We start from the raw sequence: 22,950 nt of genomic DNA on the forward strand, positions 1-22,950 counted from the left end.
GAGAGAGAGAGAGAGAGAGAGAGAGAGAGAGAGAGAGAGAGAGAGGTTGACGGTAAAATCGCGTCAATACGTAATCGAATTTTAGTAGGATTTATTTATGTGCGCGCACGTGGTTTCGATCGATCAAGCATTTATATTTCAGGTATTCTTTATTTTGCTTTCCCGGTTGTGCCGCCATTACGGGTGCATTATTTTGGTGTACGGACTCCTGCACGCGTTCGAATTTCATGAGGTACACCCGCGGTATCGGCGTTTCCGAGCTTTTTGAATTTCGTATCAGTTATTATTTGCCGTGACGCACGAGCTACTCAACGCACATGCGTGCGGAAAACGGAAAATAAAAAGCCGCGGGAATGTTGAAACGGTATTCCCGTCGCGAGCCTCTCGACACGCGGTAACGCGATAGTAAATCGTAAATATTAGCACCAACGCACCATGTGGGTTGTGGACGTGGTGGCGGAGAAGGATGAGGAGGCAGACGGGGAAATCCGATTACGCGCATAAAAAACGATCGATCGAACTTTGTTTCTCCCGCGGCGCGGGCGGAGTTGCGGGAGCCAGCGCGATTTCTACGCTTTTCGTTTGAATTTCAATTACACGCAAACGCGTGATATTACCCGTCGCGCTGGTACGCGTTCCCACGCGCGTTCTTCATCGGCCGTCCCGACGCAATGACATTTCCAATGCAATTGCAACCGTAACAGCTGCCCATCAAGATTCGCCTGCGCTCTTAATTAGTATTTATAATCGCGCGCCGATATTGACGTGTCGAAACGGCGATCGCCTGTCACACGATGTGTCACGGCGTTCGCGCGCGCGCACTGAATTGCACGGTTACACAATTTCATTATTCTCAATTGGATTAGCCGATGTCGAAATAATATCATTATCACTTTGATAATTGGAACAATCAATGACTCTGCGCGGTTTACAGTTGAAGAAACACGCGCGATCTCCGTCGACGCGCATCTCCTCTTTGCCCAGCTTGTGGAGAACGGTTTGGATTTGGAAAAGCGAGTCGTGTACATATTTTTTCAAATAAATAACTGATTCGCGTGTTTCACGTGGAGATGAATTCCAACGTTCTGCGCCGGTGGAATGGGGATTTCTATCGAAATATTCGTGCGAAGCCGCGATCGTGACGGCTGCAAGCCGAGCCAATAACAAGTCATCCGGACAACGATGACGAGACGCGACAAAGCCACGAAGAAGGAGGTTAGCAATTGCGATAATTGCTCTGTTTTGAAGTCGTGCACGATCGAGAGGCAAGAGCGATCGCTCCGTGGAGTGGAAATATTTCGAATGCAGACGGCCGCGTTGTACGCCTCCGCGAAGCAGATTAGACGTCTCGCGCTTGCTCACTAACTCCAGTCTCCGTAACGCACTTCATATGCCAATCGAGTGCCTTTATTATTACGTCCTGGCGTGTAATGCCAGCCGAAGCAATGGCGTACGTGTAAGGTGCACGAGTTTCTCGAAGAATTTCGTCAGAGCTTCCCGGGGCGCCTTGCGACGTCGCGTTCTAAGCGGGGGGCCTGAAACTAATATAGGCGGCGTCGAGACTGGCTCGACTCTAATAGAGTTCGTGATCTACATAAAGGATCGTCCGGGTATCGGGATTAACTTTTACAGCATTAATATGTACCGTATAAGCGCGCGTCGGTACACGACGCTGTTGCGCGTGACGCTGACTCGACACCTCTCTAAAGCTAGCAGGACCAAGTCAGAATCAAATCGGACCTACTGCATTATTAGGTATCCATTTTATACCAATTTATGCCACTAAAAGAAGCTGTTGTACCTGTTGTTTTTCAAAAAAACAATGGAGCTGCTAGCTTAATATTAAACTAACAGGATCATACGAAAAAACAAGTACATAACTTTTTTGATGGTACAAATTAGTACAAATTCAGGCCTTTTCTTTTTTCGTTATATGCTCCCGCTGACTTAATGTTAAACTGACAGCGCAATTATTGTTTTTTTAATGGCGCAAAGTACTTCTTTTGATGGTACAAATTTAGTACAAATTCGGACCTTTCTATTTATGTACTCGTTTTTATTTCTTTTTTTTCGTATGTTTTTTAATATTAAGCTAGCAGCGTTACTGTTTTCTCCAAAATGATACGAGATACAAAATTCTTTTTTGGTTGTATAAATTAGTTCAAAATGGGTAAGAAATAATGTAGTAGGCCCGGCTTGATTCTGCTGATTTGCTCCTGCTAGCTTTAGAGAGGTGACGGCGACGACGCGCCGGCGAAATTTGTCCCGTGTAGAAGACGCTCGCTCGTGCGTTGTCCACCAATTTAGCCGAGAGGCGTTCCGTCGTAGCGAGAGAGCGCCGTTAATAATGCCACGTCGTTAGTCGTCGCGCCGCGTCTCGGAAATAGAACTTCGCAACTGCGAAATGCTGTCGCGCATTGCGAGGCGCGCGGACATCGTTAAATTAAACGACCGCGTCGGAGAGGAGTCGGTCGGTGTCCTTTTAATTTGTTAATTTGTTTGTGCCGCCCCGTCTCTCTTCCTCCTTGGCTTCTTCACGTCGCGATATGTTTTACCACTGTGCAGGAAGTGGATCGCATCTTCTCGCACTTGGCGTCACGGAGACGTCGAATGAAAGAAGAAGTTGAAAATTGTAGCAAGTTTTGATAGATGGAAAGGACGTGAATAAGCGCCGCGTTTCCGCTTGACACCGCGAACGAGAGATGCGCGTTTCAACGAAAATTCAATCTGTCCGTTCAACTCACGTAATTCGTAATTGAGACTTATATCGATATCATCTGCACTGAAATGGCCGCCCAGTATCCGTAGCCTCGAGAAAATACGCGACTTCCGGGGCGTCTTGTGTACTTTAGAGAAGTTCCTAGCGCGCGATATCGATGTTGTCTCGAGAACCGGGCGGGTTCTCCGTTTGTCTCTTCGTCCGGCACAAACGCCGAGATCACAACAAAGAAGGATATAATGAAAATGTTCGAAACAAAAAGAAGATTGCTCTGTAGCGCCGTAAAGATCTCCGAGAGGAGAAACAGAGAGGAGAAGCCGGGAGGGGAGCACTAGGATGACGACGACGACGAGGAGAAGGGCGAAGAAGTAAAAAACAAAGGGAGGAAAACGGACTTCCTTTTACACACCGGGGGTATAGCCACTGACTCAGCTGTGCTTTCACGTCCGTCGCCGTAATGAAACGAGACCCCTAATGTCATTTGGTCCGGCTTTCTCTCGACATCCGGCTGCTGTTCTCCAAGACGGTGGTGGTCGCGAGGGTGAGAAGCTGCTGGAACGCGCGCGCGCGCGCGCGTTTCCTGGCTCGCGGAGAAGCGCACGTAGAGAAAGAGAAGCCACCACTTTTCGAATTAACCGGCCGGCTCGTCTTAGCTAAAACACATCGTCCGTGAGAGCGACAAGACAGAGGAGCGTCCCGAGGTGGTTGACGGCTGCGAGCCGCGGAGTAAGGGGGCGGCTCGAACGAGCAAGGGGACGCTTCGAGTGGGGTGTAAGCGCGCAGGGGGTAGTCGATGGCGGTCGCGACCGCAAAGCCCTGGAATCGGAGCGTGACAAACCCGAGTGGAGAGCACGTATGGAAGTCCACTTCGACCTCACCCGGTCCCTCTTCTCCACCGTCCGACCGCGTCATCAACTCTTTCGCCGGGGGTTCGTCCGGCCTGACCCTCTCTCGGCCCTCGTCGCTCACCCCGCGCCGGCGATATATATATATATAGGTAGTATGCAGTTGTTGTCTATCTTCCGCAACGCGAAATCCCGCTAAAACTCGCTTCCCCCGGTGAAGCGCGAGCTTTTTTGCGCCGCCCGCAATCGGCTTTCGCCGGCTACTTCCAGCTCTGGCGAATTTTGATGCGCGCCGCTTACTCGTCGAGTTCCCCTGGATTCTTACCCTGGAATTAAGGTGAAGCGTGGGCGGCCGATACATAAACCGCGCGTGGCGAGGTCGCGCCGTGCGAAACCACTCGGAACGAGTACCTCCGTACGGAGAAAGTTTCTTGGCATTCAAGGAGATGGATTATTCTTTCGCCAACTCATTATTGTCTACCGTTTCTCGCGAAAGCGGAGGGCACAACGTGAGTGTGATATTTGATCCGTAAATACGGGAGATACTCTGCAAAAGAGGCTTTCGCGATTATCTTGGAAGGACGTCATCAACATAGTCTATGTGCGCGATACGTAGTGTTTAGATACCGTAAATTCGATCGGAGAACAACGCCACGTTTTTCCTCTCCTCTAAGTGATCCAGATAACAAAGTTCCTCTCAATCTGGCCTATCATCACGCCAATATCCGCCGGTTACGGTCCTGTCCCGATATCTTCTTCTTCTTCTTCTTCTCCTCCTCCTTTTCCTTCTTCGTCGGTGCCCCTTTCGTCGTTGATCCGATTACTAGCTCTTGCGAAAGGGTATTGCGGAATAAGCGAGCAGTTAAGATGTCTTGCACAGAACTAGTTTACACGGCGTGCGCGCGCGGCGTTATATGCGATTATTCTTGGCCCCTGTCTCTCCCTCTTCAAAGCCAATTAACGAAGAGACTTTGGCCACCAATCTGTTTTCATTTTTCCATTCCGCTCGCTTCGTAACGTTATTATCTACATCGGTTTTTCGTTAAAACTGTTTCGATTCGTTTTCATGTGAAACGCGCGCCTGCCTGTGTGAGTATGCAATGACTTTTAATCGCGAAAGTTTATCTTCGTGGCACGTTTCTCCTCCACTTTTGTTAGGGAAATCAAAGCTGTGACCTGACAAGCTAGACGCTATTTCCCTCTCTGAAGAATCCCACCCTTCTTCTTAGCGCCTGGCGTAGACGGCCGTTTCATCCCTCGCCGCTGTTTCTTCCTCGATTCTTGCGAGAGTTACCGGCGGTAATTTCGAGCCGCGCGATCCGAAACGGCATCACCGTGCCGTGAAACAGCCGCGCTTAAGCTGCAGCCACCGGGCTAATGTCGTAGATACCTCCCGCGGCGAAATTAAGGCAAATCGTGTGCCGGCTCGCCGCCATACGACACTGTTCCGCCAGGAAAATCGATATGCAAATCTACGCGCAAATCCTAGTAATCTCGCTCGCCCGTCCTGCAGCCCTTGCAACGACGGCTCGACGGGTGTGTGCCATCCACCGTCGTCGACACCCTCTCTCCCTCTCTCGTCCCCCTCGCAAGCCCGTCTCATCCTTCCCGACTTCTTTCTCTCTACGCGCGCTCTCTTTCTCTCTTCCCATCCCCTAGTTTTTCTCTATCATCCTGTCTGCGATGCTCGTTTCAGCAGCAAAGACGCGTTCTTTTCCTTTCGGCGTGCTCCCGTGCTCCGTGCGAGATCGCGGGGTTGCGACGATGGCAACGGTGGGAGGGTGCGGGTGGCGAGGAAGCAGCGACGCCAGGAGATGGGTGAGAGGTTATAAAACGGGGTTAGCCCGGGTCTGAAGGATCGTGTTCGTCGGCCACCTTCGACGACAGGGCTTTATCGAGGTGAAAAAGGTTGCTCGACATCGACCTCCTGCCGCCATGAAGTGAGCACCTTCCATCCCACAGAATTCCCGCCCCCCCCTCCCTCCCGTTTTCCACCGCCACCCTTTCGTTTTTTCTCTCTCTTACGGCTTTAGTCGTCGAGTCATTTTCGCGAATGTTTCCGTGCAGATTTTTCTTTTCTCTTTCTCTTTCTGCCCTTCGCGCGCTCACCTCTCCCTTGCGTCGCGCACCTGGATGGAGAAAGCGATCCGAGTGCTTTCGCGCAACGACGAATTATTATCGCGCGGTTTACTGTCCTGCTCGTCGCTCTTTTATACGCGGACCTCGTAATACCGTGTCGAGCGTTGATACCGATAAAATTTTTTATGTTGCGCAGGGCGAATGGACAGCGCTCTTTTAACGACGGCGAAGGGCATACTATTTCGCGCTTTCCGAGCTAGCTCAAAGCGCGACCGGAAATCTCGTCACCGTGCATAAGTCCGTAATTCGTTAAACGGGGTCGGACTCTTGCAATCGCATGGATAAGGATTACGTGACAGGACCATAACCGATGGATATTGGCGTAACATAATTTCGAGGTGGTTCGAGTGGGATCCCGAAGGGAGTCGGTCCTGCATTTATTTATTTTTCTGTCGTAATTCAAACGCTTTCTTTCTTCGGTGTTTAACGGCAATATATAATCCTTAACGTAGATTGATTTATTTCAATTTCGTCCTGTGCGGTACCGCAATTACCGAGATTTACGAGTTTATTTCATGCTAGATTTGATCGCAAAGCAAATATTCTCCGTTAGATCCGTACACACACACTCCAGTCGTCGTCCAGACGAATCGCATTTTGTCTTTCGCACCGGCGTCTCCGGTTTATTTATGTGAGACGGAGAAAAAAGGAAATGCACGTCCGTATAACTTGTATTCGTGGGAGGTCAGTGCGAAAGGAAGGAAGACAATCAATCTTGATCCCAATTATCGCGTCGCTCAGCGACTGTAATTGAGTCGGTCTCTCGAGCCTCCGACCGCCTCCCTCCCCCCTTTTCTCCCACCCACCCATCCACACGGCGCCGTTTCTTTTGTAATGCCGGAAGGCCGAAACAATGAAGGTACTAGGAGTGTTCCTCCATTGCGCCCGTGCGAGTGGACTGGAAGTATTTTTTTCGACCTTGGCACACCTGTTCGTTTCGTGCCGATGAGTTATTAATCACGGGAAAAGAAATTAACTGCGGCAGTAAGAATCTGTGTGGTGGAACTGAATCTCGTTGTAAGATATGGGTACTTAAAGATATAACAATCAGATATATATTTAGCTATGAAACCAATGTAGTAGCAATAGTAGCGAACGTTTCGAGCAGCAAATTTTTAGTTGCACAGCAACAAATATATTTTCAGCAGACCATGATTAGCTGCGACAGAGAAATCTCCTTTTTTTTCGTGAAGAAACGAATGACCAAGGATTGTTTACCGCGCGTGTTATCGATTGATAACTCCGTTCCGCTGACGCTCGTCATGCCGCGCTCGATGGGAATTTCCACTAATACGATTCCACTTCATTCAAATGTTTTGATTCTCTCTCGGTTTTTTATCGTAATTTTCTGCGCGGAACGTACGTATCATATGCGCTTGCATTTGTAGAAAAAAAAGTCATGAAAGTTATTTCGATAATAATTGTTTCAATTCATTAAAGTATTATTTGGCGAGTGAGATGCGGCAATGAAATTCACTCGCAAAGTAACGAGGATAATGGATAACGTTTTGTTCACACGTATAAAGTAAATCCGATGTAAGACTATTTAGGCGAACATATCGAATGTTTCCACAGGCAGATTTTCGGGTGTGCGAGCATCAGAGCGAAGTTAAGCCGCGTTTGTCTAGATTGCGTAAGATTAGTCCCACGAAGCAAGTAGAATCTCGTTGGCGCATGGCTCAGAGGTTCTTCATCATGTCGTCTTACGACGTAATAAGGTTAATACCGTCTCCGGATCGACAATGTAAAAATACTAAAGCCTGTCTTGCGCGCCGCCGTCGCCTTATGGCGGGCCATTCACCTAAGAGGATAAACGTGAAATCGAATATCGTTCATTATTGTCCCGCGCGTCAGGTTTACATCCACTATCGGGTTTATGCTCGTACAACTACAAAAGCACGAAAAAAACGATCGTTCCCGTGATAGCGTTGTAAGTTCTCAAACGTTCTCACGCGCGCATCAGTGTCGTAAGTTGTATCGTTTGTCTAAAATGTCGAGTATGTTCCGCTTTTATGGCAGCTTCGGGACATCACGGGCTCTTCACGGGCCATTAACTTCATAGTTACGAAGTCTTCTTGGTGCGCCTCTCATTGGCTGGTGCATCTCTCCGTCTCCCGTGCCTAACATGAAGTAAAAAACAGAAGCTGATAAACTTTTCAGTTTAACGTTATTATTCCGTGTTATCACTCATCGCTACCTTTCGTTTTTCACATTACTATCCTTTATATTTGAATCAGAGTTCCCATTATTATTTTGCTTTTCTTTGAAATTGCACTTTATACACGTGAAAAACATTAAATCAACGTATCGTATTTCAAATCCAAACCAAAGCTTCCTGTTAGTTTTTAACATAGACTAACGTCCACTTTAACGCAAAAGCCGATAATTATGTTATTTGGTTCTTATTTCACAGAAAGAACGATTTCACGTCCATCAGATGCGCGTAATTCCTCCTTTCCAATGGTTTTTGTTTCAAGTCGCTACGACATCTACAAGTGAAGTTATCGACGTTTGTATCGGATTCGATCGATCGGCGTGTTGCAGCTGGCTAGCATACGTGTTTGTTTACACGTGGATCATAGTGGCGCCACATTCCTAGACGTTACTTTAGTGAGCGATGCCTCGCACGCGGCTCGCTGTTCCTATTTCAGGTCCAGACAAGTACCGTCGCTTTGGTTACACTGTCGCTTCGGCCACTCATCTCATTTTAAAAGAACATAGACCAATAGCAACCTCGCACCCTGCGCTCAGACCGTCAACCTTCATGAGACTTGCTGGACTCTCTTTAATTTATGAAACTGAACTCTTTTACGCGTGTTATTTCTATATCATCTTTTTGTTTTATATCTACGCTGTCCCAATATCTTTGTATTATTATAATTACAACGATAGAAACTAGTTTCAAAAAGAAGTTTTCAGAAATTAGGGAGACAATTCTGCAAATCTTATGAAATTGACGGTCCTGAAATGGTCAGTCGCTATCTTCATTCAGCGTCTCAGATAGTATTTCAGCTATTTGCTCGCTGCGACTACGTGGTGGTTCATTTATCTTTTAGAAGAACATAGTATGAAAATATAATGCACCAGCACGACAATAGATAGGAACCTCAATCTGGTGATAACCAGAGTTCCTTTAGTCAGAATTAGGGCAAAACATGATTATTCCTGAGTCCTCATCCTATCTGTCATTTTTAGAAATGACGTGAATAGGAGTGAGAAAGAAACTCCAGCAGAAGCGAGAGATAAGCTCTAAGACTGAAATGGCGGAGCACGCTACAGTTCCTCTCTCACTAGTTTCCTCCCTACAAATGGCGAACGGTGTTCTAACTTCAACTTGAGGAACTCTAGCGTTAGCGCTAACACCGAAGACTGACGTCGGTGCTACGGCTTTAAACGGCTGTTACTCGCTTATGAGTCGACGTAATGACATGAAGTCAAAAGCAGTCTCTTTGGAACACTCTCCCGCGCATTTATCGCTCTTTTTCTGTTAATTTGAAAGAGTCTAGCGTCGTGATCAATTAGAATACGCATACTTATGCGAGGAACACGCTGACTCTTTTATTCGTAAAATCGTTCAGATTTCTTTCCTCGTCTGGTCTCGTCTATCGTAACAATGACGAGATTAATATTGTTACTGTGGGTCGCGAAGTAAAGTAATAATGGTCATGGTTATTTGCAAAGAGAACTTTTATGTCCAATTTCATGAGCTCTACACGCTATACAAACACGTTCATCGATCCGAGGAACGAGTACAATGCGATAGGAGAATTCAATATCGGCATCGCGGAGAAATGAGAGAAGCGTAACGATTGTAGGTGTTCGTTAATCTCGGCGGCATATTTGGATTTGCCCTGGCATTAAAGTTAAACCCGTTTAAGGATGAAACAATCCGGCCGTTAAAAGATCTCTGAGATATTACGTCATTATGTGCGAGATTTACGGGGTTACCCGTCTCTCTCCGGAGATCCTCTAAATATCATTAAAGTTTCATTAAAATTAGAGGGGGAGCATTTCGCACGGCTCCCCGGAGAACGCTGTTTCTTATCAGTAGACCCCTTAAATCAACTTTAATATTGCGCCCACCAGTTAACACCGTCTAGAATGCACGTCGACTTAAATATTCCGAAATTATATTTATTTGCGTCATTATGACGCTCTCCTGCCTGGCGTACTTTGTAGTCTCCGCTGCGGGGAGTTTACCAGCCGCGATATCGAGCGCGCAATCGAGGTAATAAGTGGCGATAACAAGAGTTCGAGGAGCGAGTTAATTGCACAAAGTCCGGAAGACCGTCGCGATCTTCCGAATTCTCGCCGGATGTGTTTAACTTTTCTGAAACATTGTTCGTTATTTTGCCCTCGATAAATTATCCCTCGTCCGCGTGGAAACTCCGTTGTTCGCGTTGGATCTTCTCTTTCTAGTTCTCTACATTTCTAAGGTATCTTTCCTCTCAATGCTCAAAGTTTACACGGGGAAACTTTACGAATCACTCGGCTGGCTTAAAGAACTACTGCGACCGGTTCTTCATTAAACGGAAAATAAAAGTGGAACAGTCGGTCGAGAAAGAGAGCAGAGAGAAAGAAAAGAGAGAGAGAGAGAGAGAGAGAGAGAGAGAGACAAAGCAACCTAGGAGAAACAAACGTCATCCACTCGAGAGCCCGGCGTTGCACGCGATCGCACGACACGCGTCGTACGAACGGGAATCTTGTCTCACGCAATTAGTCGTGCTTAAACCGCCTCGTGTCAACGAGAGGTCGGCTCCCGTGGAGCGCGACGACGGGCGCGCCGAGAGGTCGACGACGATGACGACGAAGACGATGAAGAGGGCGGAGCATTTCCTCTCGATGGGTCGAAACTTTCTCGTGCCCTGCGTACCTACACATTATTCCTCGAAACTCTCGAATGTGCTTAATTAGGCGATATTTGAGCGCTCGTCCCACCGTCACCACCGACACGACCGCCGCTCCTTCCTTCTCCATCTCCTCTTATTCTCAGCCACGTAGCGGCCGCAACCCCTGTCTGACGGAGTTTACGCTCGCAAGCCGCTATTACCGAAAGCCACTGGATTTCCGTAAGAAAGCACGGGCGGCTGACGGTGGCTACCCTCCGGTCCTATACATATACATATGTACATATGTATGTATATATAGACGTCTTACCTGAACTAATATTGTTAAGGTCTAATTAGTACCACCGCGACACCGAGCGCGACCTCGCCTCACTTCGCCTCGTCTCGTCTCACCCCGTCTGCCTTTCACCTTCCTCACTTGCTCCGCCTTTCGCTTCCTCGCCTCGGGTCTCTGTCTTTCCGACGCGCTCCGAGCTCTCGACGACGCTCCCACCACCTTCCCGCCTTCGCGCCACTTCCGTATTCCGGCCTTGCGCCCGCAACTTACCCCGTAAACCGCGTTACACTTCGTCCCAACACCCAAGTTACCAGGAGAGTGAGGTCGTGCGAGGGAGAGAGACGCAGCGAGCGAGAACCTGATATGGAGGGTGGTGGATGCCGGTGGGTGGCTTTCGGATATTAGCTATATTATGAACCACTTGTACGCGAGTGCGTTTCATTTGTGGATAAATTGTAGACAGGAGCTCGCGTTACGCGCGGCTTCGCCCAAGACAACGCCGCACCCGGCTGCATGCATGCACGCCTGCGTGAGTGTGCGGGTGTATCGGCGAGCGAGGTTGTCGTCAGGAAATTAGTATCTGCGTTATTGTAGTTGCCGAGTGGTTACGAGTATCGGATATCTCACGGATCATCATGACCGCGACGATACGGCAGAGTTTGGGAGGGTGTATTTTGCGATCCCATGCCTCCGGAGTGATCATTAATATACTTATACACCGACATCCGACCCTTAACGGTTCTCATTGAAACGGTATCGCAGTCGTGAATTGATGAGTTGCAAGTTGGAAGGGAAATTTGACGAGTAACATTTAACACGCAAAATTATCCCGGCGATCTCAATTCATGGAATTTACTAATCTGGGTTCGGTCCAAGGAGACGATACTTTCCTTGAAAATGACTTCCTTAAAAATTAATCTATATATTACATTAATCATAATAATCGTAAAATAGGGGAGACCGAGTCAAGTCTGGTTTGTTTGTGTGTTTATTGCGAAAGCAACAATGGCAAAGAGATCGCAAAATGTACTTTTTAGGAATACTTTTAACATAGGAAAAATATTTATGTCCTAAAGGGAACGATTCCTTCTCCATTATCATTCTTTCATGATAAGTACATAAACAAAACGGTATAACCTTTGGGCTCACTTGACTCGGTCTTTTCTAATTTTAAAATGTCACCGCGGTATAATCTCTAATTCGTAAATTGCGATGCAGTGGTACGTGGAATCCGCGAAATTGACACACGCGAAAAACAACGAGCGACTTTGAACACTTTGCCCGTTTATGTTTCAGGGTCGATGTAATCGGGAGAAGCCACCGTGCAAGTATTTCCATCCTCCGCAACATCTGAAGGATCAACTCCTGATAAACGGTCGCAACCACCTAGCATTGAAAAATGCGTTGATGCAGCAGATGGGCCTCACGCCGGGTCAGCCTCTCGTGCCTGGCCAGGTACCAGCAGTGGTATGTCCGACAAATTAACACGATCGTTGCACCACGTCTTTCTGCTGTCGACACATTCACACACACATACACTGTCTCTTATCACGATCGAGAGGTCTGAATTTTTGTCTGTGTTTAGTCGAGGGTTATTCTACCTGCCCACCTACACTAGATTACGTTTCTCGGCAGGCGACGCTGCGTAGATTATCGACGGCGCGGTGTACTAAGCTTTTTCTCTTGGTATTAAGATCAACTCGAGAAGTGGGAGATTCGCATTGGAAGAAGCCGCGTTCGCGTGTGCAAAGCTCGCGCGTTACTTTCAAGTCGAAACACTCTGCAAGCTTTGCCTGCCGCCGGCAGGACTCTCTCGAGTCGTCGTGCGTGCAAGCGCGCGCAGTAAGCACTTCGCCGTCCATATTTACGTGCGTTCCTTCTCGCGGGCATTGCACCGAGAGATCAAGTCTTGAGGAATTTCGAAGTTTAGCACGCCGCATGTTCTTGGTCAGTGTCATCCCTATTTCCCGGAGAAACCCGTTTGATCCATATACTCTCGATAGACAGTCAATTTTGCAGAATCGAGTCACTTCGATACGCTCTCTCAATGCGGATCAGCGGTTCTTAACCTTGTCACTTTATGTCACGGCCTCTCTCGTGAAACTCTAATGTCTCGTTATTTCCCTTTGTTTATTATTATTTCTTTTTCTTTTTTAATTACAAACAAGTTACTTTTCAATTATAAGTCCAATGAGAACACATTCGCGGGCACTTTCGCCCACTCATGAATCGCGGGTTAAGAGCCCCTGACGCAGACACGTTAGATTTCTCACCGCAAACATTCTTCGTATTGTTCGTACTTATCATTCGACGGGAGGCTCGTTAATTACGGGCGAGGCACAGCACAGCCGAGACGCCGAACTTTCAAACGGCCGATAGGGAGAGGCGTCGGGGGCAAGCGGGTGCAAGTTTCGTCGGCTCGTCAAAATTTCACGCGACATCGCGTGCCTCGCTGGTGAGAGGCACTCGTCGTCGGCGGATGCTTTCGATCGACCCAAATAGAAAAATCTGCGACGACCGACGAAACTTCTCCGTGTTTTTTTTTTTGTTTTTATGTTTCTCTCTCTCTCTCTCTCTCTGTCTTTCTCTTTCGAAATCCCCCGTGTAAGCGCGTGCACGAAGCCGACAAAACGCATGATCGGCACGCGCTTCGAGGTCTCTCCTCGTCACTTTCCATTTTGCAATCGGCGCGGTGATTAAAAGTCGAGGCTCGTCATTAACGTCTGCCCTCCTCGTTCGTTCTTCTTCTTTTTTTTCTTTTTTTTTTTATTCATGACATACATTCATAGTCGTTGCTACGTGACATCGAACCCTATACTACTCGTATGACTGCCTGTCTGTCCCCTATGTTTGCCGCTGTGGCTCACGTGGTTGTGGTTGATTGTTGGTGTGTTCTCCAATTACGTCATTGGTGAACAGGAGGCAACGGCACCTCCGGCACCACACCATCACCTTCAACAGCAAATCCAGCAGCAACTTCTCGCTACCCACGCCTTTATGGTAACTCCTGGTTTTGGTTGGCTTCCACTAATTTTTTAGTTAATTCAACACCACGCTGGCTCGCAGTGGACGTGAATGATTGCACGCTGGTCGCCAACGTTGACGGACGTTGCGACGGTCGTACAATGATCAATGTGTGTACGCGTTGCCACTGCGCGGTGTGCGCGTATCTTTCGCGCGTCGATACGAGTCTCAGAGCGAAGATTCACGTCCACTGCAACCAATGAAAGCGATAAGCCTGTAATTAGTAAGCGTTCGTACGAGAGCTTAAGTTGATTTCAAGAGCGCGCCGCACAGTGAGTCGAGTAACTTTGATTTGCATGCTTCACACGAGGTGTTTCCGTTTGTTTATTGAAGATTAAAGATTTTTGTCTGTACACGTTCTTTCGAGTTTTCCCGTAGTAGAGAAAAGCATGTAGTACTGCGGCCGTGTGAAATCTGCGCGTCCTTTGGCTCTCGAAGCGGCGAGTGTTTGTCTTGGAAATATTTTTCTTCGTTGTCGCATTGATGGACAATATCCCGGGCGCGAGAACAGTCGCATTCAAACGTAATTGAGAAATGAAGCTCACACGAGAGTCAAAGACACGAGGAAGAAGAGGGACGCGAGGCTTGGCAATCTCGAAAGTGGAAATTGTCGGTCCCGCGCGAGACCATCCTCGCGATCGTTCTCGCGAGGAACGAAACTCTCGTCTCCCGATAGCCCGAGAAATTGGCAGGCGTCGTTGTTCTCCGTCGTGAATACCGCGGTGTACCGACCTAACATTTTTGAGCGATTACCTGGCCACGCTTCCGAAAGCTTGTTTACAACAACGAAAGCTCCCAGAGTAGTAGCAGAGACCCTTGTGAAGAAGGAAGGAGCGTTCGGCTCGTTCGAATGCGCTTGAAATTACCTGCCTTCGCTTCTGGGAGTCAGCTCTCGCTGCAAAACCGAACGCTTCGTGTGGGAACGTACGCTTGTCGTGAAAAGCGGTCGCGGGTGGGGTAGCGAAAAGCACGAGAGAAGCGAAAAAGGAACGATTAAGGCTTCGCGAGGCTCGCAAACAAGGCGCCCTTTTCTTTGCGGATTCTCGCGAACGAGCAAGCCGCAGCTCGTTTCTCAAGCTTACGAGGCCGCGGCTTCGCCTTGCCGCGTCATTATCGCGCGAATCTCCCCCGAGGAAGTCACTGTCCGTTCCGGTGGATTACACGGGTGTCAATATCTTTTGAGTTATAAACGAGATGATATCGAAGATACTACTTGTCGGATGCAGCTTCGGACGCGCGAATCAACCGACTATTTTACGGCCGAGTCAGCGCATTCAATCCGGAGCGCGTACTTTCGCGAGTAAATATCAATTAGCCGCAAATCGCCACGCGGTAATTCCCTTTGGCAATACGTTAATTCGTAATCTTCCTCTATTGCGCGCTGTTATTACACGCCGACATTAACGGTGCCGCGCTTATTCAGCCGAAATTGAAGTGAGCCCGGCGGAAGCCTCGCAATCCGTGACGATGTATACGTCTGAAAGTTAATAAACGCCGGAGGGAGCGTTGCTCGCGAAGCCTTGATGCACCTCGGAGCGGAATTTACGTGGATAGCCCGGAGACAGTGGATTACAGAGCGAGGTATACAGAGCATTTGGCACTGGGTGGCGTGTATATAGGAAACGCCATGTCGGCTCTTGGTCGCCGAGAGCTCGCTACGAGCTCGTCAACTCGAGAGACAAACCGCGTTTGGCGAGAGGATTCTTTTCCTTCCGGCATGAGACGCGCCTCACGTGCTTTCCGTCTGCGCGACCGCCAGGTTACTCCTCTACGGCGCGATACGGCGTATAAAGTCACGGGGTGTAAAGTTCGCGTCCGTATAGTATATCGGGGGAAAGCGCGTGTCGCGGTGCGCGCGATCCTAGACACGGGTCGCGCGGAGCGAAGGTTGGGGGCAGGTGTATTCTAATCTGTGTTACCTGGATACCTTCCGGGGTGTGTTTTTCGCAGGCGACGAATCCGTACCTGACCGGTATGCCGCAGGTTGGCAATACGTACAGCCCGTACTTCGCGCCCAGCCCGATAATGCCGGCGATAATGGGCCCGGCAGACCCGACGGGCGTCGGCAGTCCGCTCGGCGTGGTGCCGCAGACGGTGGCGATGCCGCAGAAGATGCCGCGTACCGACCGCCTCGAGGTATGTCTACCACCAAACTACATTCAACAACAACAACAACAACAACAACAGCAACAACAACAACAACAGCATGGGGCCCAACACGGCGCAGCCGGGGCCTCAAGGTGCCCGATGGCCGCGCCCAATACCGTGTACCAAGTGCCGGCCGGTCCCCCCAATCAGGTGTCGCCCGTATCCACGATGCAATCTGTCAATCATCCGCCGTCCCCCACCACCATCACCACGACGTCCCTGTGCACCCCCTTGCACAATCCCCATGCCCACCATCATCCCTTACACAACCTCATTTACGTTCACGCGTATTACTAGAGAGATATATACATATATATACATATATATATATATGCATATATATATATATGTATATATATATATATATCTATATATATATATATATATCTATATATATATATATATATCTATATATATATATATATATCTATATATATATATATATATCTATATATATATATATATATCTATATATATATATATATATCTATATATATATATATATATCTATATATATATATATATATCTATATATATATATATATATCTATATATATATATATATATCTATATATATATATATATATCTATATATATATATATATATCTATATATATATATATATATCTATATATATATATATATATCTATATATATATATATATATCTATATATATATATATATATCTATATATATATATATATATCTATATATATATATATATATCTATATATATATATATATATCTATATATATATATATATATCTATATATATATATATATATCTATATATATATATATATATCTATATATATATATATATATCTATATATATATATATATATCTATATATATATATATATATCTATATATATATATATATATCTATATATATATATATATATCTATATATATATATATATATCTATATATATATATATATATCTATATATATATATATATATCTATATATATATATATATATCTATATATATATATATATATCTATATATATATATATATATCTATATATATATATATATATCTATATATATATATATATATCTATATATATATATATATATCTATATATATATATATATATCTATATATATATATATATATCTATATATATATATATATATCTATATATATATATATATATCTATATATATATATATATATCTATATATATATATATATATCTATATATATATATATATATCTATATATATATATATATATCTATATATATATATATATATCTATATATATATATATATATCTATATATATATATATATATCTATATATATATATATATATCTATATATATATATATATATCTATATATATATATATATATATATATATATATATATATATATATCTCGATCTTGTGGAGTTTCGAATCGGTACGACGACGCCGTAGCACGTATACGGTACGACGGCGTGCGGACGTTCGAGACGAGGTGGATCGACGTCGCGCCGACGGTGTGGTCACTTCCTTTCGTCTTTTCGGTTCGGTTTTCGTTGTCCTCCTCTCACCTCACCTCTCACACCCTATTTTTTCTTTATTCTACTCTTTCTCGTCTTTTTTTCCGTTCGTGATTTTCTCTCCCTATCTATTACGTCCTTTCTGGATGGTTTTTTTTTCTCTTTCTCTCTCTCTCTCTCTCTCTCTCTCTATCACGGATAGCGTAGCGCGTCGGGTGGATTAATCAAGCGGGGCGTAACGGAACGCCCGCGGTGATTAGAGCGTAACGACGACAACGGATGAAATTGCAGCGGACACCAGGAATATCCTGATTTCGCAGGCGGGTTAGGACGCGCGCGCGCTCGTGCTCGTGTGCGCGCGTCGGTTAATTACAGTAATTTACGCCGCGTGGACTCGTAAGGCGATCTGATTACGCGAGCCGTACGGCTTTACGTACGTCGCCCGACACACGTGGCGGTGATCGATGGTGACTGGTATCGATAGATCCTGGGCTGGAAATCGGGCGAATTCGTCGTGCGACGCGACGAGCACGGCAACCACAACGAGAGTAGTGGGCAGTAACTTGGAGTGTCTCTAGTTAGGGTTACAAAAGCGCTATATACATATATATATATATATACATATATATATATACACACATATATATATATATATATATATATATATATATATATATATATATATATATATATCTATACGCTCACTCGATTACGCTAATGTGCTCGATCGTGAGAAGAGGGATGCGTAGGTTAGCATTAGTGGGACGAGTAGCGTTGAAATTAGCGCAGACCGTAGTCGTTGACTAGCGAACGAGATGCCGCGTTTCGTGCCGCGATTCATCCACGTCGATCCGAGGTGGTTCGCAACGGCGATTGATCGCTCGACATGGCGGCGAGTAATTAACGATTAATGTAATGGCGAATGTGTTGAGCACGTCCGATGAATTGTGACTAACGGAGACGAAGCAGGTCAACCTCGACGTTCTCGGCCGGAAAGAGAAATCGCGCGGAGAACGCGCGAAAAATCGGGAATAGCCGCAGAGAGAAGACGATTCGCGCGCGTATATTTTGTAGTGCGAAGAGGCGGCGAAGGGAAATGAAACGCGACGCGAGAGGCGATGGACCTGCGGCGACAAAGAGACTAATTTAAGGTACTGCACGTAGAGATAGATTCCTAGAGATCGCGAGCGACACAGAGATCTAAAAGTATCGGGGAGGATTGTAAATTCGTAAGAGTCACAGATATAAGCTATGAAGGCAACGACAAACACGTGATGATTAATTGCGATTAGCGTTTAAAGAGCAGGATATATGACCGGCCGGTGGAAGCAGAGGGATCCGACGCGAGCAGGTGGACGGACCGACGTGCGACTTGTTGAATTCGGCGAGTCATGTTCGCGTAGCCGCGCCGTCGCGTTTCGATTCTTCTTAAAACGGAGACCCGTTGGAATTTATATCGTTTATCGACGTTCGCCCGACTGTCGATGTTGATCATCGCGAACAGCCGCCTGTTGGACTTTACTCTCGCTCCCCGCGGAGAGACTGGATGTCCGCGTTTGCTTAGCTCTACGTGGAATGTCACGCGGCTGTATGTACATTCGACGATGTCAGTCAGACGTGCGAAAATGCCGGCTCGATTGGACGCTACGCGAATGTCACATGACGGCACTTTCGAAATACGAAAGGTATTTGAATGGCCACTTGAGCTCGCACGTCGTTGATTCCCGCGGGTCAGTCGAAACGTCGTCACCGAACGATGTAAACGATGTAGACGCGTCATGCCTTATCTTCCGCCTCTCGAGGATGACCCGTCACTTCGTACAAGGACTTTTTCGGCGGTCGCACCGCCGATTCGGCTGCTTCCACCGGGCGTTTCTCGAATTAATTATTTCACATAGATATACGTGTTACACACGCAGAGATACCCTAGAAATAAAAGCATAGGCTAATGTAGCGCGATAACACGACTACTATCGTACTGCTACCAATGCTTCGCGGGGAAAAAAGAGGGCAAAAAAGGGGGAAAAGCGGGAACGAAGCTTTCCGGAATTACGATGCGGTCTTCGTGAAGCGCGCTCGGCAAAGATTCGGGATACCATCGTGTAATATTGCTTCGGCCTTCGGCACGCGGGCTCCGCTCGCACAGAGCGCGAGAAACGTTTCGGAAACAATAACAAGATCGCCTCGCGAAACTTTCGCGTCCGCATGCTACAACCCCGGAGTTTTCTAATGCGCGAGTTCGCAGATTTCCCCGGAGCCGCCGTCGCGCCCTCTTCTACCCCTCCCCCCGTGCCCTTCATCCCCTCGTACTCTGGCACCCCGCCGTTTCCCCTTTCGCCCGGCGGCACTCGCGGAATTAACAAGTTTCGCGAGGCAGTTTTCACGGGGCAGCTTTCCGCGAGGCAGTTTTTGCGCGAGGTGGGGAAATGAGTAAAATCGAGATAGCGGCGTCGTGGTTATCGGCGCGATAAAACTCGTCTCGATCCCTCGGCGGCTCGTTCCTCGGCGGATACTTCTCACGGATAACGGACTACTTGTCGTAGACGAGTACGAATTCGATTCGTTCGTTCCCGGCACGATATCGCGCGCAGTCGAAATGGGGATATTCAAATTGAAAAAAAAAAGAAGAATGAAAAGGAATATCTCTTTTATTTTCAAGAGGGTGAGCTTTCTCGCGGAACGTAGCAGTTACGTCGCGATTCGACTCTCTCGACGCCCAGTGTAATCGAATAGCGCAACGAATTAAGGAGAAACTTACAAAGTAATTTCACGAATTAAAATAAATCGTATTGTTAAATTATTGAGCGCTAAATGTAAGAGAGTAAGAATACATTTAAATGTCTCTCTCAATATTTAGAGGTAATTTGGAAACGAGAGGGTTGACATTAGAACGCCTGAATTTTCTACGTCTACTTGCAGAACCTCTTTTTTGTTTGCAAAAGGAAAGTGATAACTGATCCTTTAATGCAGGATGTTTCAAAATCATAGATAAGAACTGGTTAGGAGTGCTTGCAAGAAAAAAGAAGGAAAGTTGAAAAATGCAAGCCGCAAGGGCGAAATCGAGATATTCTGTTTTCGAGATATTTGATCATCAATGTCAGGTAATTCCTTCAAAGCACGGGTTAAAAGCACCGTTCAGATTTTACTGGCAACGAAGAGAAGAGTTTACGAAAAATATCAGATAAATTAACGATACAATGGATTCAAGCGTTTTAGTGTTAACGCGTTTCCCGCGTAGTCGAAGGCAACGATGGCGAAGGATGGCGATCAAGGCGCATTGAAATTTCAAATATATCCGCAGTCGTTTTCGTTTGACAAGCGAATTCGGAGAGGAAGAAGAAGGAGTGGAATCGAGGATGACTTAACGTACAGCCGTGCATCAATTCAATTCGATCGGTTTTCTTATTTACGTGCCTGTAGTACGTCGTGTCTGTGTATGTGATTATTATTCCGACGATTGTTCTCGTCATCGCGCGATCATCGGCGTGATGTTGCGTTTCAATCGCGAGGCACCGACGAACAACTCACGAACGAGAAAGACGGGCTCTCGCGCGGGCTGCTCCTCGCGAGAGTCGTCGCGCAAGCACAACGTGACTTTTGCAAACGCGGACGCTCTCCGCGGCGTCCGGGGAGATCGAAATTTATGTACGTATGCAGAATCATATACAGATACATGACGCTTACACGCGCCGGTCCATCCATGCATACGCACATAGTGATATGTGTACATAGTAGGTAGGTTAATAAATTAATTAATTGTATTTTGTATCGCGCGCAGAAAAAGAAACCGGTAGCGCGCGCGCGCGCGTGCGCGTGGCGCAGATGCCGAAGGTGAAGAAAGGAAACAATGTAAACTCGTCGCACTTATTTCAATTCACCTGCAGCAGTTCCGACTATATCGCGACTTCCTGGACCGCAAACTTTCCAAGGCACTACGCGCGTCACGGTGTCTCCCTTTCTCCGAGCATACGTTATGTCTAAGCGAATCGATAGCTACAAGTTCGACCGACCGCTCGCGAATACGGCCGAGATTAACCGGTTAATTTGCGCTCGCGACCAAATTTCCAGCCTGGACGAAAAACGGACAGTTATTTATTTCAGGTGCGAATTAGCGATAACGCGAATATCGACATTTTTCTTCTTTATTCTTTTTCCTTTTTATCAGTTTTACAGTCCTCATCGTACACACACACACATAAACACACACACACACATACATATACATCGAGTCCTTGCACCGACCCTAAGCCCAGACTTCCTTTCCTTCCTCTGTCATTCTCTCTCATCGTTCGTCACTATAGTGAGAAAACGATAACACACACATACACATACACACTTTCTCTCTCTCTTTCTCTCTCTTTTTCTCTCTCTCTCTCTCTCTCTCTCTCTCTTTATCCCTCATCCGAGATAGTACATGACCGATTTCACATATTTACGTATTAAGTAAAGGGAACGTTTACGAAAAGAGTAAGGAATATACGCAATGTAATGTCGTTTAATTAAATATTGCAGATAGAGAAGTCGGAGAGATATACAATCGATTTATTAACTAACTACGATTGGTCTTACAGTAATATTTATTATAATATTTGGTAACATACAATAACGATGATAATTAGTAATCATAACAATACCTATTTGTGATGTACTATATACGATGACTTGCGCTGAGTTCGGGTCACGTGAAATTTATTGATGATGAATTCAAATAAAAGAAATATAATTGAAACTGAAAACGATGCACAGACTGTTTATTGTATTCTTACGAGTTCACTGACCAGAAAGTTTTTGTGTGCTTTGTATGTCTTACCTTAGTCTTCTTGTATTTTCCTTACTTACTTTTTCATTTGTTCTACTGGTTTTTCTCTTTCTTTTTTATTAATTTTTATTTCTTCCGTTGCCTTTGCTCTTTTGGTTGAACGAACTTGCGCGAATTACGTATGCCCAGAACTGGTACTCACTCTGACTTGTTTATTTTCTCCTCTTCTGTTTGAGAATACGGTCTTTTTTCGTAGTGCACACTCCGCTTGTAACGAGAAATAGTCTCTTGCGTATACGAGAACGAGATACTCGATCGGGATTGTGCTAAGTGATCGGCTGTCATTCGCGTAATCTTTGCGCATCATCATCTCGCGAGGATATGTACTCTCCGTTTTATATATTCGTCGCTAATACTCCTCTCCACATTATCGACGACGACATTGAAGTTCGCGTTCATTTTTCTCGTAAACTCATCCCGTCTGGCCATCTTGACGCCTCCCTCACTTCCCTTTTGACCCCTGCACCTGCGAGAAAGAAAGATCGCAAGATCTCCCCCGGACGATGTGTCATTAATGCTCTTTGAATTAATTGCTTGCTGCCTGTTTACATATATATATATATATATATATATATATATATATATATATATATATATATATATATATATATATATATATATATATATATATATA

The 22,950-nt window shown here is 46.0% G+C and overlaps 1 protein-coding gene across 15 annotated transcripts in view; it reads left to right on the top strand.

The window, feature by feature from the left end:
* Positions 1-22,950, top strand: part of LOC116842723 (mRNA decay activator protein ZFP36L3-like) — a 442,334-nt gene that overhangs the window by 394,024 nt on the left and 25,360 nt on the right. For 13 of the 15 annotated variants that reach the window (XM_032812326.1, XM_032812324.1, XM_032812325.1 and 10 more), the window contains 3 exons: positions 12,124-12,294; positions 13,747-13,827; positions 15,802-15,987. In XM_032812326.1, the coding sequence (XP_032668217.1) occupies positions 12,235-12,294; positions 13,747-13,827; positions 15,802-15,987 (327 nt within the window). In that variant the 5' untranslated portion in view covers positions 12,124-12,234. The remainder of the gene's footprint in view (positions 1-12,123; positions 12,295-13,746; positions 13,828-15,801; positions 15,988-22,950) is intronic. The other 2 variants (XM_032812323.1, XM_032812335.1) reach the window with 1 other exon arrangement.

Source organism: Odontomachus brunneus, unplaced genomic scaffold (genome assembly GCF_010583005.1).
Source record: "Odontomachus brunneus isolate Ranch 3 - 2012 unplaced genomic scaffold, Obru_v1 Obru_scaffold_027, whole genome shotgun sequence".
Taxonomy (NCBI): domain Eukaryota; kingdom Metazoa; phylum Arthropoda; class Insecta; order Hymenoptera; family Formicidae; genus Odontomachus; species Odontomachus brunneus.